This window comes from Etheostoma spectabile, chromosome 8 (genome assembly GCF_008692095.1).
Source record: "Etheostoma spectabile isolate EspeVRDwgs_2016 chromosome 8, UIUC_Espe_1.0, whole genome shotgun sequence".
In the NCBI taxonomy this organism is placed as follows: Eukaryota; Metazoa; Chordata; class Actinopteri; order Perciformes; family Percidae; genus Etheostoma; species Etheostoma spectabile.
In genome coordinates this window covers 14,823,251-14,835,400 of record NC_045740.1, presented here as the reverse complement: position 1 = coordinate 14,835,400, position 12,150 = coordinate 14,823,251, and the positions used below count along the sequence as shown (strand labels likewise).

The 12,150-nt window shown below is 39.4% G+C and overlaps 2 protein-coding genes and 1 non-coding gene across 3 annotated transcripts in view; all 3 read right to left on the bottom strand.

Annotated features, from left to right (window-relative positions):
- Positions 1 to 4,240: 4,240 nt before the first annotated feature.
- ppp1r15b (protein phosphatase 1, regulatory subunit 15B) lies at positions 4,241 to 8,862 on the bottom strand. The gene is made up of 3 exons (XM_032522651.1): positions 8,438 to 8,862; positions 6,323 to 7,653; positions 4,241 to 5,553 (listed from the first exon to the last, which is right to left on the bottom strand). Exons 1-3 carry the CDS (start codon positions 8,598 to 8,600, stop codon positions 5,344 to 5,346), a joined length of 1,704 nt encoding a protein of 567 aa, XP_032378542.1. The 5' UTR covers positions 8,601 to 8,862; the 3' UTR covers positions 4,241 to 5,343.
- A 431-nt stretch (positions 8,863 to 9,293) lies between these two features.
- rps13 (ribosomal protein S13) overlaps positions 9,294 to 12,150 on the bottom strand; it is a 4,588-nt gene continuing 1,731 nt past the window's right edge. Inside the window, exons 4-6 of the mRNA XM_032522653.1 lie at positions 10,560 to 10,729; positions 9,893 to 9,993; positions 9,294 to 9,367 (exon numbers count right to left, since the gene is read on the bottom strand). Coding sequence (XP_032378544.1) covers positions 9,334 to 9,367; positions 9,893 to 9,993; positions 10,560 to 10,729 — 305 coding nt within the window. The 3' untranslated portion in view covers positions 9,294 to 9,333. The remainder of the gene's footprint in view (positions 9,368 to 9,892; positions 9,994 to 10,559; positions 10,730 to 12,150) is intronic.
- LOC116694843 (small nucleolar RNA SNORA19) lies at positions 9,632 to 9,761 on the bottom strand. The gene has a single exon (XR_004333290.1). It is a non-coding gene; the product is annotated as a small nucleolar RNA SNORA19 (small nucleolar RNA).

Below are 12,150 nucleotides of genomic sequence, written 5' to 3'. Positions count from 1 at the left end.
ATGTAAGAAAAAGTTAAAAACATCAATTAAAAAGCATCAACTAAAGTGTTGACTTTCAATTTTGACAGGAAGACAACACAAGGGTTAAGAGTGACATGGCACTGTCATGGATGTGTCATTAACGTGTCATAAACGTATACCAGCCATAAACATTTATGACATAACCCTTTAGTAATTCGGTTTTGTCCCGTGTCATGACACTGTCATGACATAGTTGTGTGTTCATGACAGTGTCGTGTCATTCTTATGTAGATACCGTCAAGTAAAGTGTTACCAAAATAATAATTACAAACTATAACGTTTTCAGCTGCAACATTAGTAATGTACCCATTTGACTCAGTTACCCACAATGCACCACAGAGCGCCCCAGGAGGCTGTTCCTGCCTGTGGCCATCAAACTATAAATCTCCTCCCTTTGAGTGTTACACGCTTAGTGTCAAAAACTGTCAGTGTCATAGCACGTATCTCCACACCACATCTCAATGTACTTGGACAATTATGAACAGTACTTACTTGGTGCAATAATTTATTCATATATATTATAAGCTACTTGTGCAAAATGTTTTATTTATTCACTGCTGCTACTTATAATTCACACTGTACTTCTGTATTCATGCTGACACCGCACTGCAATAGAATTTGTACAATCCATTTGAAACCATCTTTTTAACCTAATTTTATCTGTGACCTAACGTTTTTATGTATTTCTTACTGTAGCTGTGTTACTTTATACACTTAATGACTTGCTCTTTTCCTAATATTATTTACCTTGAATTGACTATGAGCAAATGCAACAAAATCATTTCCCAAATAATCTCAATAAAGCATTCTGAGTCTGATTATTGCATCAACAATGATAATCAAATAATGTAATAGACTGTATGTTATTCTAAAATGGGTACTCCTTCTGCGTAATGAGTAATTTAACTCATAGTACTTTACGTATGGTCTAATGCTAATACTTTTGTAGTTTTACTTAAGTAACATTTTAAAGCAGAACTTGTACTTGCATTACGGTATTTCTACACAGTAAAAAGAATACCGGAGTACTTTCTCCTACCACTGCTTGAAGGCTAATGAATTTTTTTTTTTTAAACATATAATGGCGGTTATTTCTTTTAACATGTCAACTGTTTTAGCTGGTATTCCCTTTTGCTTGAATATTATTTTAGCTCTTATACAACTGCCTTTTTCCTGCAGTCACTAGAACAGGTGAGTACCCATTGTGTCTGTGTTGTGTCACATACAGAACCAGAGAGGAAAGGCGTGTCCCCCTCTAGCTCAGATGAAACACAACACCTTTTCAAATCCATCCACTGACAAAAATAGTGCACTGTGTTCAGCCCGTCTGCCCGCGGGTCAGACAGCTAAGCCTCATGAGCGGATGTTGAAATTGATAAGTGTTTACTGTTTACCGCATATGTGTTTGTCACGCACTATTCATACGGATCTATTTCATAATTACTGGTATGAGCTGCATAAATGGGGGGTATTAATGGTGTTCAGGATGATAGGGATTATTCTTTAAATTGTTGTTTTCATTCATTTTTTTTTTGCTGAGGGCTTCTGGAGCCCCTCGAAGGCTCCACAAGGGACCTTAAAGTCCACTTTGTTCACCCTCCTGTTGTCCTCGGGTCAAATTTGACCCCTTTAAAAATGTCTATATCTGAAATATGGTTTTCTTTTTAACCAAATTACCACAAAAAAAAAATGGATTGCATTCCATACAACGCTCTTTGCAAATACAATAGATTACTTTAATTCCTGACTAAACTCATCTCTTTGTTCCTCTGATCTTAACTATTAGTCAAAATAATTCATAATTTCTGCTTTTTTAACTCAGATATTAGGTATAATTCTATATAAATGAGGGTTATAGACCATGAATTCTAAAAAGTAGTGTAAAGGTAACACATCCTTAACCCTAAATGTACTGTACATAAGCACATAAGTGCTTAAGTCACAAAGAGAATATCTAAATGGACATAACTACACAAGTAAAAGAGAGATGAGGTAGTCTCAGGTAAGTTATTCCTGGTATTTTGTACATAAAGTGAACTGTACAACAAACAGGAAAAGATTAGCTCTGTTGCCTTTTGCATTTCATACAGTCTGTCTGTTTGACTTGGTGTCAGACACAATAGCTGATGGTAGATTGCATCATCAGCTAATTGTGACCCAGGAGATACCCTCTCTGAGAAGGGGCAACCACATATGTATGTGCGTGTCTGTGTGTGTGTGTGTGTGTCTGTGTGTGTGTCTGTGTGTGTGTGTGTGTGTGTGTGCGTGCTACTGAAAACCCACTGCCTCTGCTGCTGCTGGTGATTCTGCCGCTGCTGCAATCACCTGCAATCCTTTCAGCGCCTCGCCACTCCTGCCGGTTGCCTGGAGACGGGGTCGCCTGGGCCACAGAGCTAATGATACTGGGAGAGGATGAGGAGGAGAAGGATGGAGACAAAGATGCAACGAGAGGAGGGGTTTTAAAAAAAGGAGAAGGGAAGGGAAAGTGGGAGCTACAATGTGCCACATCACCCAGTGACTGGGAATCAAACCGTTCAGTCACTTCTGATGGACATTTGCAACGTGCTGTAGTGCCCTTGAGCAGGACACTAAACCCTCAGCCATCTCTGGATAAGAGCAGCATGTGGTATTTTCACTAACAGCTAAGTCAGAAACAGGGTTGCCAGCCATGCAAACCACAGAACAAAGAAAAAATAATTTCTTGTTCACATCTCAGCTCACAGCTAATGTCATCAGGTCAGTTTGGAAAAGCTCGAGTAGGGGCGACCTGTAGCTCGAGTAGGGGCGACCTCTAGCTCGAGTAGGGGCGACCTCTAGCTCGAGTAGGGGCGACCTCTAGCTCGAGTAGGGGTGACCTCTATCTAGCTCGAGTAGGGGCGACCTGTAGCTCGAGTAGGGGCGACCTCTAGCTCGAGTAGGGGCGACCTATCCTAACCATCCACCGTCTCTCTCCTATCTTTCCCGTCTATCCATTTTCACTGTCAAATCAAGGGAGAAGCTAAAAAAAATATATACATATATATATACTATATATTAATAATAACAATAATAAAAACAAGCCCCAGGAACAAAGACACAGCATCTAGAAAATGTACACTCTTAATACAAATATTTCCCCAGGCTTGTATTATGGAAAGCTCATGTTTTAATGGCTGTAATTAACTAAAATAATTTGTAATTTTTTTAAACTAAATTGTTTTTTTTAAACATTTTTTTATTGTATGTCTACTGCAATTATATGATAGATAGATATATACTTTATTGAGCCCCAAGGGGAAATTCAAAATCCCAGTAGCTTACAGACATCACACATAACATACATATACATCATAACAGGATGTTAAAATAACAAATAAATCCACATGAATAATATATATATGTATATTGTATATATATATATATATATATATATATATGTATATATATATATGTTTGTGAGGACAGTCTTTCCACATACAGTAGAACCTCTGTGATGTTGTGAGATGTTTAAAATGCTCTTTGAGGGTTTATTTAGTTCGGTTTAGAGCTACTAAACTCTACAAAGACCTTTTCTTTTTCTGTGTGCAAGAGCAGAAGGAGATACATTTTACACACACACACACACACACACACAAGGTAGGGCGGGGGATAACATCAGTAACCTCTTGGTTGACACAACAGTGTCAGAAATTGCTCACCTTTGCACCATGCTCCGTGTGTGTGTGTGTGTGTGTGTGTGACGGGTTGGAGAGTGTTGAAGAACTGCTAATTGATTTCATCTTTCTGGAAAGTCATTTCATCATTCTTTGTGTTTTTAACCTTTGTCTTACGACAGCCTTACAGCAGTTAGGCTGCACGGAGACACACAGCCCTCTGGGAAATTATAAGCTCCTGAGTGTGTGTGTGTGTGTATGTGTGTGTGTGTGTAGAGGGAAGAGAGAGATAGAAAGAGAGAGGCAGGGAGGAGTGAGGAAAGATTTAGCAAAACACATGTGTATTTTGAAGTATTTCTACTGCGGACATTCACTGAATCTTAAATATATGAGCGACATAAGAGGAAGCTACAATTTATCAGACTGAATACATAATGTAAACTCCTTTTCTTTTTTTCCAGATCTATACGTTTAGGTTAAAACTGGGAAAACTTGTGCTGAAGCGTGAACTATTCTTGGAATTTAAAAGAATCAATGATACACACTCAACTTTTTTTTTCTCAACCTTTTAAGATGTGATTTTTTCAAAACATCTGAATTGATTTTATCTCACAATTTCAGCCTTTTTGTAAGGACATTTTGTCAAGAATGTGTCCTTACAAAAGGCTGAGACAGCTGATACGGGTTCTATTGCACACAAAAGAAAAACCAGCCAACTGAGAACATGACCAGAGGATTTGTGTGCGTGTTGTTTGCATATTCCCGGGAACTTGTGTACTCGCTCCACTTCCCTGTTACACCCAAGGCAGAAAATGGCAGAGGGAGTAGTAATTCCAAGTATACACACACACACACACGACATCTGTGTGTTGTTTGCTTTTAGTTAAGTAGAATAAATAAAAGTTACATCTCGCCACATTGTAAAAACTTGCATCTGCAAAACAGAGAACGATATAACATATAGTGTAACAAATTTTATTAATCTGGCAAAGCACCTAATAACAAATTTGCTACAGACTATTTTTTTGACACATTGCTGTCTACATGACGTTACCACCAGAAGCTGAGTCGAGTCACATAGGACAGTGTTTGCATCCTTCCTGTCAATCTCCACACTTAGAGCTAAAAGGCTGCCATTATGTGCCATCAAAGACAAAACTTAAATATAAAAAACTAAAATATGTGAACACTACAAAGTCAAGAACTGCACCAAAACTTCTTGTCTATACTATACATCATGCTTAAAAAAAACATCTTTTCCAAAACACTTTGTTCTGTAAAGCTCTGCTTTCTTACGATATCATTTTTTTCTACTTTTAACTTCTAGATTCACCACTGTGGCTTTTTTTCACACCTATAAAAACACAGTTAAAACCAAAAGTACAAAATCAAAAAACAAGCTCCATAGGGCATAAATAAGTTACATTACTAGGTCAGTATATAAGGCATACAAAAACAACATTCCACACGTTAACGCTGAGCTTAATAGGAGAAAGTGTCCGTCAGTGCAACAGTCACAAAATGTATAAAACCTTCTGAGGTACAAGGTTGTTCAACTTGACACTGAACATTAAAGTTGGCCCAACATCCAGTTTCTAATTGGCCTAAATCAAAATCACTGTTGCATTGCAACCAATCACAAGTTCTCATCCGAAAAGGAAATAAAACATTCAGTGTTCAGGGCTGTTATTTATTTCAAGGCACCGTCCAGATACGCCCGGATCTTCTCTCTGTGGGGCTGGGTGAAGCAGTAGCCAATGGCCTGCTCACTTTCCTGGACCCGCCTCCGGAAGCGGTCCCGGTCTCGTGCCATTTCTTCCCAGTGTCCTTTACGAGACGCCTGGCGAGCAAACGGCCAGGTCCGCATGACATGGACTTGGACCAGAGGAGAAAATTGCACCTGAAAGCCAAAAGAAATCAATACAAAAATTGAATACATTTTGTAAAAACAACAGTGATGGTCATATAATATTTGTGTGAGCACAACAATCACAAAGAAGCAGTCATTGGCAAAGAAAATCTTCATTAAACATCAATAAAAAGAAAAATGATAATTATAATATTATTGCTCAGAGATGCGTTTTATGTGGATCAATAACTAATATGTATGTTATGTAGTTTCCTAACACTGACTGACTAAGAACAAGGCTGTGATTTAGTTTGTTGAACCTGAAGAAACAGGGTAAGATATTTAAAATCAAGCAATACTGCAGCAACTTTACATTCAGTCCAACGTGGAAGATGAACTCTGCTCACTCGCTCGAGTCATATGCCTGGCTTAGTCATGACAACCAGCGGGCGTTGCTAATCAACAACAAACAACAGCACAGCTTGACACAGTATGTGTCAGCTGAGGCTGACAGGATGAGTATTTAACCATATCTTAGCATAGTCAGCGGAAGGAATTCTTTAAAATTATTTAAACACTGGCTATTTTTGACACTGGCTAGATGACTTTATACATGTGTTGTTTGTTTTTTTACACTGGCTATATTACTCCCAATTAAAGCTGTTGACTCCACAGTGGAACAGTTATGTTTATTTAACCTTTCATCTTGATCTATCAAAGCCATTTCAATGCTCTGTTGTATTTACAGAGTAGAATCCCACAGGGGTCTTTCCCTAATCCTGCCTGGAACTTTAACTAAGAATTTTTATCAGATAATGACCTTTTTCTTGGGGGTGCTGGCCTTGCTTTCTTTCTTCTCCTGTGGCAGTGACTGAAGTGTGTGTCCAGGTCTTTTCCAGGGCACCAGTGTTTTGTCTGGATGGGAGTGATGCTTTAACTGCCTCTCTGGCACTGAGGGCTTGGTGGCTCTAGATTTTTGGGGTGACTTTGCCTCTTTTTCACATTTCTTTCCCTTCGTGGGTGGATTTTTTGTGTGGTGAACATCAAGGGGATCTGGGTCTTCTCCCAACTGCAGTGTTGTTGTCGTTGGGGAGCTGAGGAGGCAGGCCTGGAAGTTTAGAGGGTGGTACGGGTCGTCCTTTTGACAGAGAGATTTCCACAGCTGTTCTTCTTCATCATCTTCAGATGAAGGAGGAAAGCTGCTCTCCTTCTCCTCTGTGTCTGTGTCAGACTTGGAGGAAGCTGGCGGAAGTGAGGCTTGTTGTTTTGAGACTTTGGTGGCGGGGGTGGTTTGAGGTGAGGTGCTGTTGAATGTGCACGCAGTGAAGCACATGGGATTGTACGGGTCTTGGGGACTGCTGAAGAACTCCAAGAGCCTCTCGCCCTCCTCGTCAATGTCGGGGCTCGAACTGTCCGAACTGGCCCAGCTGCTCCAACTGCTCTCGCTGTCAGAACGACTGACCCAGATATTCAGACCTTGAGGCCCCAACATCTCCTCGCTGGCCTTGCTCGCTGACATGAGGCCAGCAGCACTGTCCATCACTTGGTCTTTACTTTTTCCCATATTGGTGTTTGTTGAAATGCATGCAGAGAAAAAGAAGGGGTTGTAAGGATCACTAGATTTTGACAGAGACTCCCAAAGCGCCTTACTTTCCTCACTGTCAAATTCAACTATGTTCTGGTCTTCTTCGCTACTCCAGTGAACACTTTTCTCCTCTTCTGTATTTTCCTGTTTAAAGACCTTCTCACTACTTCTATGGCAGCCGTCGTTTGAGCTGGAGCTGTCGCTGCTTGACACAAAGATGTTCCAGTCACCAGGGAAGCCCATTTTCCAAGTGGATTGGTGTCCTAAAAAGATGCCGTCGTCTTTGCCGGACACAAAATCATCCACTATTCCACAGCACAGGTCGTCGGCACGTAGAGTGGACAGCAGGGCCTCAGCGGTGGATTTCCCAGCAAAGGAGTCGCCCACATCCGTACAGAAGTTAGAGAGGGGATTTGATCCTCCAACTATCACTCCGTTGTCTCCGTCAAACAAGGAAGAGAACAGGAAGGATTCAGTTGGGTTTGCTGCTGTGGTCATGTGCTGGATGTGTTGACCTGTCTCGTCTGTGATTCTCACGTGAAGCTCAAACCTGAACATCTGGAAAACTGGAAAAATCAGGAAAAAAAAAGGGATTAGTGGATTTAAATTCAACTAAAAAGACAACGGATTCAGTTTCACTGTGATCTACTTTTAAGTCATCATGACATGAATTATTAAAATTTAAAAAATTTAAAATTGTTTTGCTTCAGTTTTATGCTTTCAAAAAATGCCCTGGATTAAAGACCATAAGATTACAACCACTGTATGGCTGGGTGATGGAGATTTTAATTTGACCCAAACTCAAATTTATTTTGATATGTATACAGTATCCATTGTTGCTATCAGAAGTGCATCTGGTTATGCCATTTAGTCAGAGATGGCACGAATCCACGTTAAATTCGACATATTTGCTTTGACCAGTTAATTCTGACATCAGAACTGTGCTTCATGATTTATACCATAACAACCCTCCAGTATACAATGTGGCGTTCCAGGGACTGTAGGGAGCATTAGCTACTGTATTAGAATGGGAGGAACAATGTTAACTGGATGGATTAGGACGTAAAGAAACTCATGTATTTGAAAAAAATAGATAACTGGCAACAACAAAGTCCTAATATGACTGGTAAGATTAAGACATGCAAGGGTTCTTAGTGTTATGGTGGATGTGTATAGTGAATTTTCGTTACCGTTTGTTAGCTATAGCTACGGTTATCGATACTTATAAAAAGGCTCGAGTATCGACTGTTAACCAGTCCCAACGGTCACAACACAAATGCGTAGTTAGCGTTAAAAGCAAATGAACAAAAGCACACAAACATAAGTTTTAATTTGACTTTGTTTTCTTACCTGACATGAAGGTGTAGTATATGACCTGAACCAGCAGCCGAAGCTGTTCCCAAAGTACGGTGAGTATCTGTTTAGTCCAAGGCAGAAGCGCCATCCCTCCGCTACCAAACCTCTCCATCGCCGTCCGTTCAGAGCCCTTCTCGGAACCTACGACCGTCGACATTTTTTTTCCCCCCAACTTGGATTATGGCTGTAGTGTTGACAACAACCCTCACGTATTCTGGTATTCCTCGTCAAAAACCAACAGATTTCGCGTATTTGTCAGTGACAGATATGCGTCGATTTGCTGTCGCTTCATTTTCCGGCAAATATGTGCCATATTTTGATCTCCTTCGTCAAATAATCGCTTGTATTTTCTCCATGTTTGTCAGCTGTGTTCGTTGTTGTCGAAGAGGTGTATGTCTCGAGATTGCAACACCATTCCTTTTAAGACAAAAAACGTGAAGTCAAGCGAAGCTGTGATTGGACACGGTGGTTGTCACTCATCAAACTACACGCCCCTCACGTAACACAAAACCTTCGGGTCACGTAATGCATGACGCATGGAAACTGCCCGTAGTTTCCACCACTACCAAGAAATCCCTTTTACATAGCAGCTCACATTCGTTTAATAAAAATGACATTAAAGCGAAATGCTTAGTTCTTAAAGATGGAAAGCAAATTAATAGCAGAAATTCCATCAAAACGGCAGTTTAATTTCAGTTTCAAATTATTTCTCTCAAATTTACCCATATACAGATTATCAAAGCCTAAACTAATGGTTACGCTATTTGGGCCACTAGATTGGAAAATACATTGTGAACAAGATCTGTAAACACTTGGTAATTTAAAAAAAAAAAAAAGACAACAGAACAAGTTCCAATTTAAATCTTTTTATTAACCCAAAAAAGTAGCGTTTATGCCACCAGAGCAGAAGCTGTAGAGGACTCACTGTAAACAGAAAGAAAACATGGCATTAGAGGGATCACTCCTCAAAATAAGCACCTCAGTATATTTATAACTTCTCTAAAAGGAAACAGGGTAGGACTAGTTTACGTTGCGAGGAAAACATTGTGTACATATAAAGTGTCAGTTTCTACTGTCATAACCAGTAACAATCCATATATTTAGTTATGATTACCAACAAAAATCATGTATGAAAGTTAAGTAAGATGCTTAAAATATGAATTAATATAGTAGTAAACAAAATATTTCCATTGTTTGAAGGGGACTGGCAGAAGTGGCACCAAGTAGCTACTCCGCTAATTTACCTCCAGCTTTTTCTAGCACAACAGAAATATCACTACTCTTAACAAAGGGAAGAGCAGGACAATGATTTGTGCATCTTTACACACATGCAGCCCATGTGGATCAGTTAGTAAGTCTATGACCTCATGAGTGTGAATGTTTAACAGAAATTGAATTGAAACATAAAAACCAAAAAGGAAAGCTTTCCAAAGCTAAACCAATACGTACTACTTCCAGTTGGGGGCCAGTACTCTCTTGGTCTTGTAGTAACGGGCCAGCCTGTGGATCCTGCTTTCAATGAGAATCAGGCGGAACTTGGCATCCTTGTCCTGCAATTGTTGTAAAAAAATTGTTATGGTATGACATGTAAAATATTTTGTATTACTGAATATGTGCACCCACACACACGTAACCCCCCATGACTATCTAAAATGTCCTTCTGGATCAATAAAGTATTTATATATACTAAAAGTACATTTGATTTTCTATACAATTTTAAAAATTGTTGCCAAATTTCATCAATGCCAAATTCAAAACAAAATCTAAACTGAAAAGCCAAATTCTCATCTACTAAATATTGGATTGTGGAAAAACTTCTGTGGCTATGGTGCAAAGCCCAAATCATTAGACAAATTCAATAAACGGCAATAGACTTATTTATGACCAAATTACAAACTGGATCACAATGAGTGTAATTTGCCTCATGTCCTGCCTCCTGCCCTCTAGTTATTTTTTGTAGGCATGTCCACAAATGACTTGTTTGTGTAAATGTATGTTTGAACACGTTTTATTAGAAGGAATTTTTTGAATCTCATTTTGGCCAAATTTGACAAGTGAATATGACCGTTAATTGTCTCAATCTTTGACCTAGGTTTTGGGCCTCGTCTTGTTATACCTTTCTGTTTCTCTCCAGATGCTTCCTGACTGCCACAGCCTTCTTGATAAGGTGGTAGAGATCCTCGGGCAGGTCGGGGGCCAGACCCTTGGACTTGAGGATCCTCAGGATCTTGTTGCCAGTGACGAAACGTACTTGGGCCACACCATGGGAGTCCCTCAGAATCACACCTAGACAAGGCGACAAACAGGCTTGACCCTTGACACAGTATGGTGCTCACAAACTGCTTGATTCATCCAGTGTCAGCTTTCTTATGATAAAAATAAATAACACAATTTCAACGTGTAATAGATAGTAAAACAGTAGTCAGCGAAAACTTAGGAGTAGCTTAACTTGGATCAGTATCTACTTCCTCCTCACAAACCCACTCAGATACATAATTATTTTAATAAAAACATCAAAGTTTGTCGTAAAAGCGGTTAACAAACCAGATTTGCAACAGTTTATGTCAATGATATTGAGCTGGTGCCAAGCTAAAACAAGTTTCTTCAGACCTAAATACAGATACAATCTGTGAGCAAGGTATCAGATAATTTCACATTTACAAAAAAAAGTAGGACTCAAGATGTGTAAATTTATATAAACTTACATCTTAAATTTAAGCCAAAATGATCATATTCTGTAGAGTAAACAACCCTGGCAGGACTTTAACACATTTTTTGACTCTTTGTATAGGCTATTATATTTTTCTATTATTGCACTGTTTAAACCTTGTTTTTATGGCCTTATGTGCAATGTGAATGTTTGCGCAACTTCTACTGAATGATATTTTGTTTTGCACCATGGACCAGAAATAAAACTGTTGTTTCTCTATGTACTAAACTGAATACAGATGTAATAATAAAGTCTCTAATTTCTTAAAACAAATGACAGCTTGTAGGCTAGTTTTTCAGAAAATGTCCTAACTTTACTCTGTGCCCTTGATAATGGCACGTGACTTAAACAGTTACTGAAGTATGTAATTAATAGATAAAAACAACAAATTGTACCTAATCAGTCCCTCCTCATGCTTTTCCCGCCACCAACTGTGGACAGACTGCTGACGTGACAGACTGGTCTTCTGTTGTCCTACAGTTAACATTCCAGTGGATGAAGTTCTTATAACAGCAAGTGCTACATATAGTCCTCCAGAAAGTACCAGTGCCTTTTTAGTAGCTGAATACAACGGCTTTCATGGCTTTGTCCAAACTAATTGAATCTTGTTCAAGTGGTTGAGTGAGAAGTCAAAAAATGAATCTGTACTGACTAGACATTTTAACAGCAGTTACATTTGCTCTCCCACAACTAAACCAATGCAAACCTGCTTAAGTTTTTAAACATGCCAAAAAGAAAACCAATTTAACAACTGTGTTACCACAGACTAAATAGTTTAGCCGTGTTTTATGAAAGAAAGCAAATCTGCTGTTCTGCAGTCAATGACATTCTCAATTCTGGGGGTGGCAGTAACTCAGTCTGTAGGGACCAAAGTATGGTGGTGGACTAGTAGCTGGAGTGGCCGGGTTAGCTCAGTTGGTAGAGCAGGCGCACACATGTGAGGGTTTGCTTCTCGACGCAGCGGCTGCAGGTTTGGCTAAGACCCTTTGCTGCATGG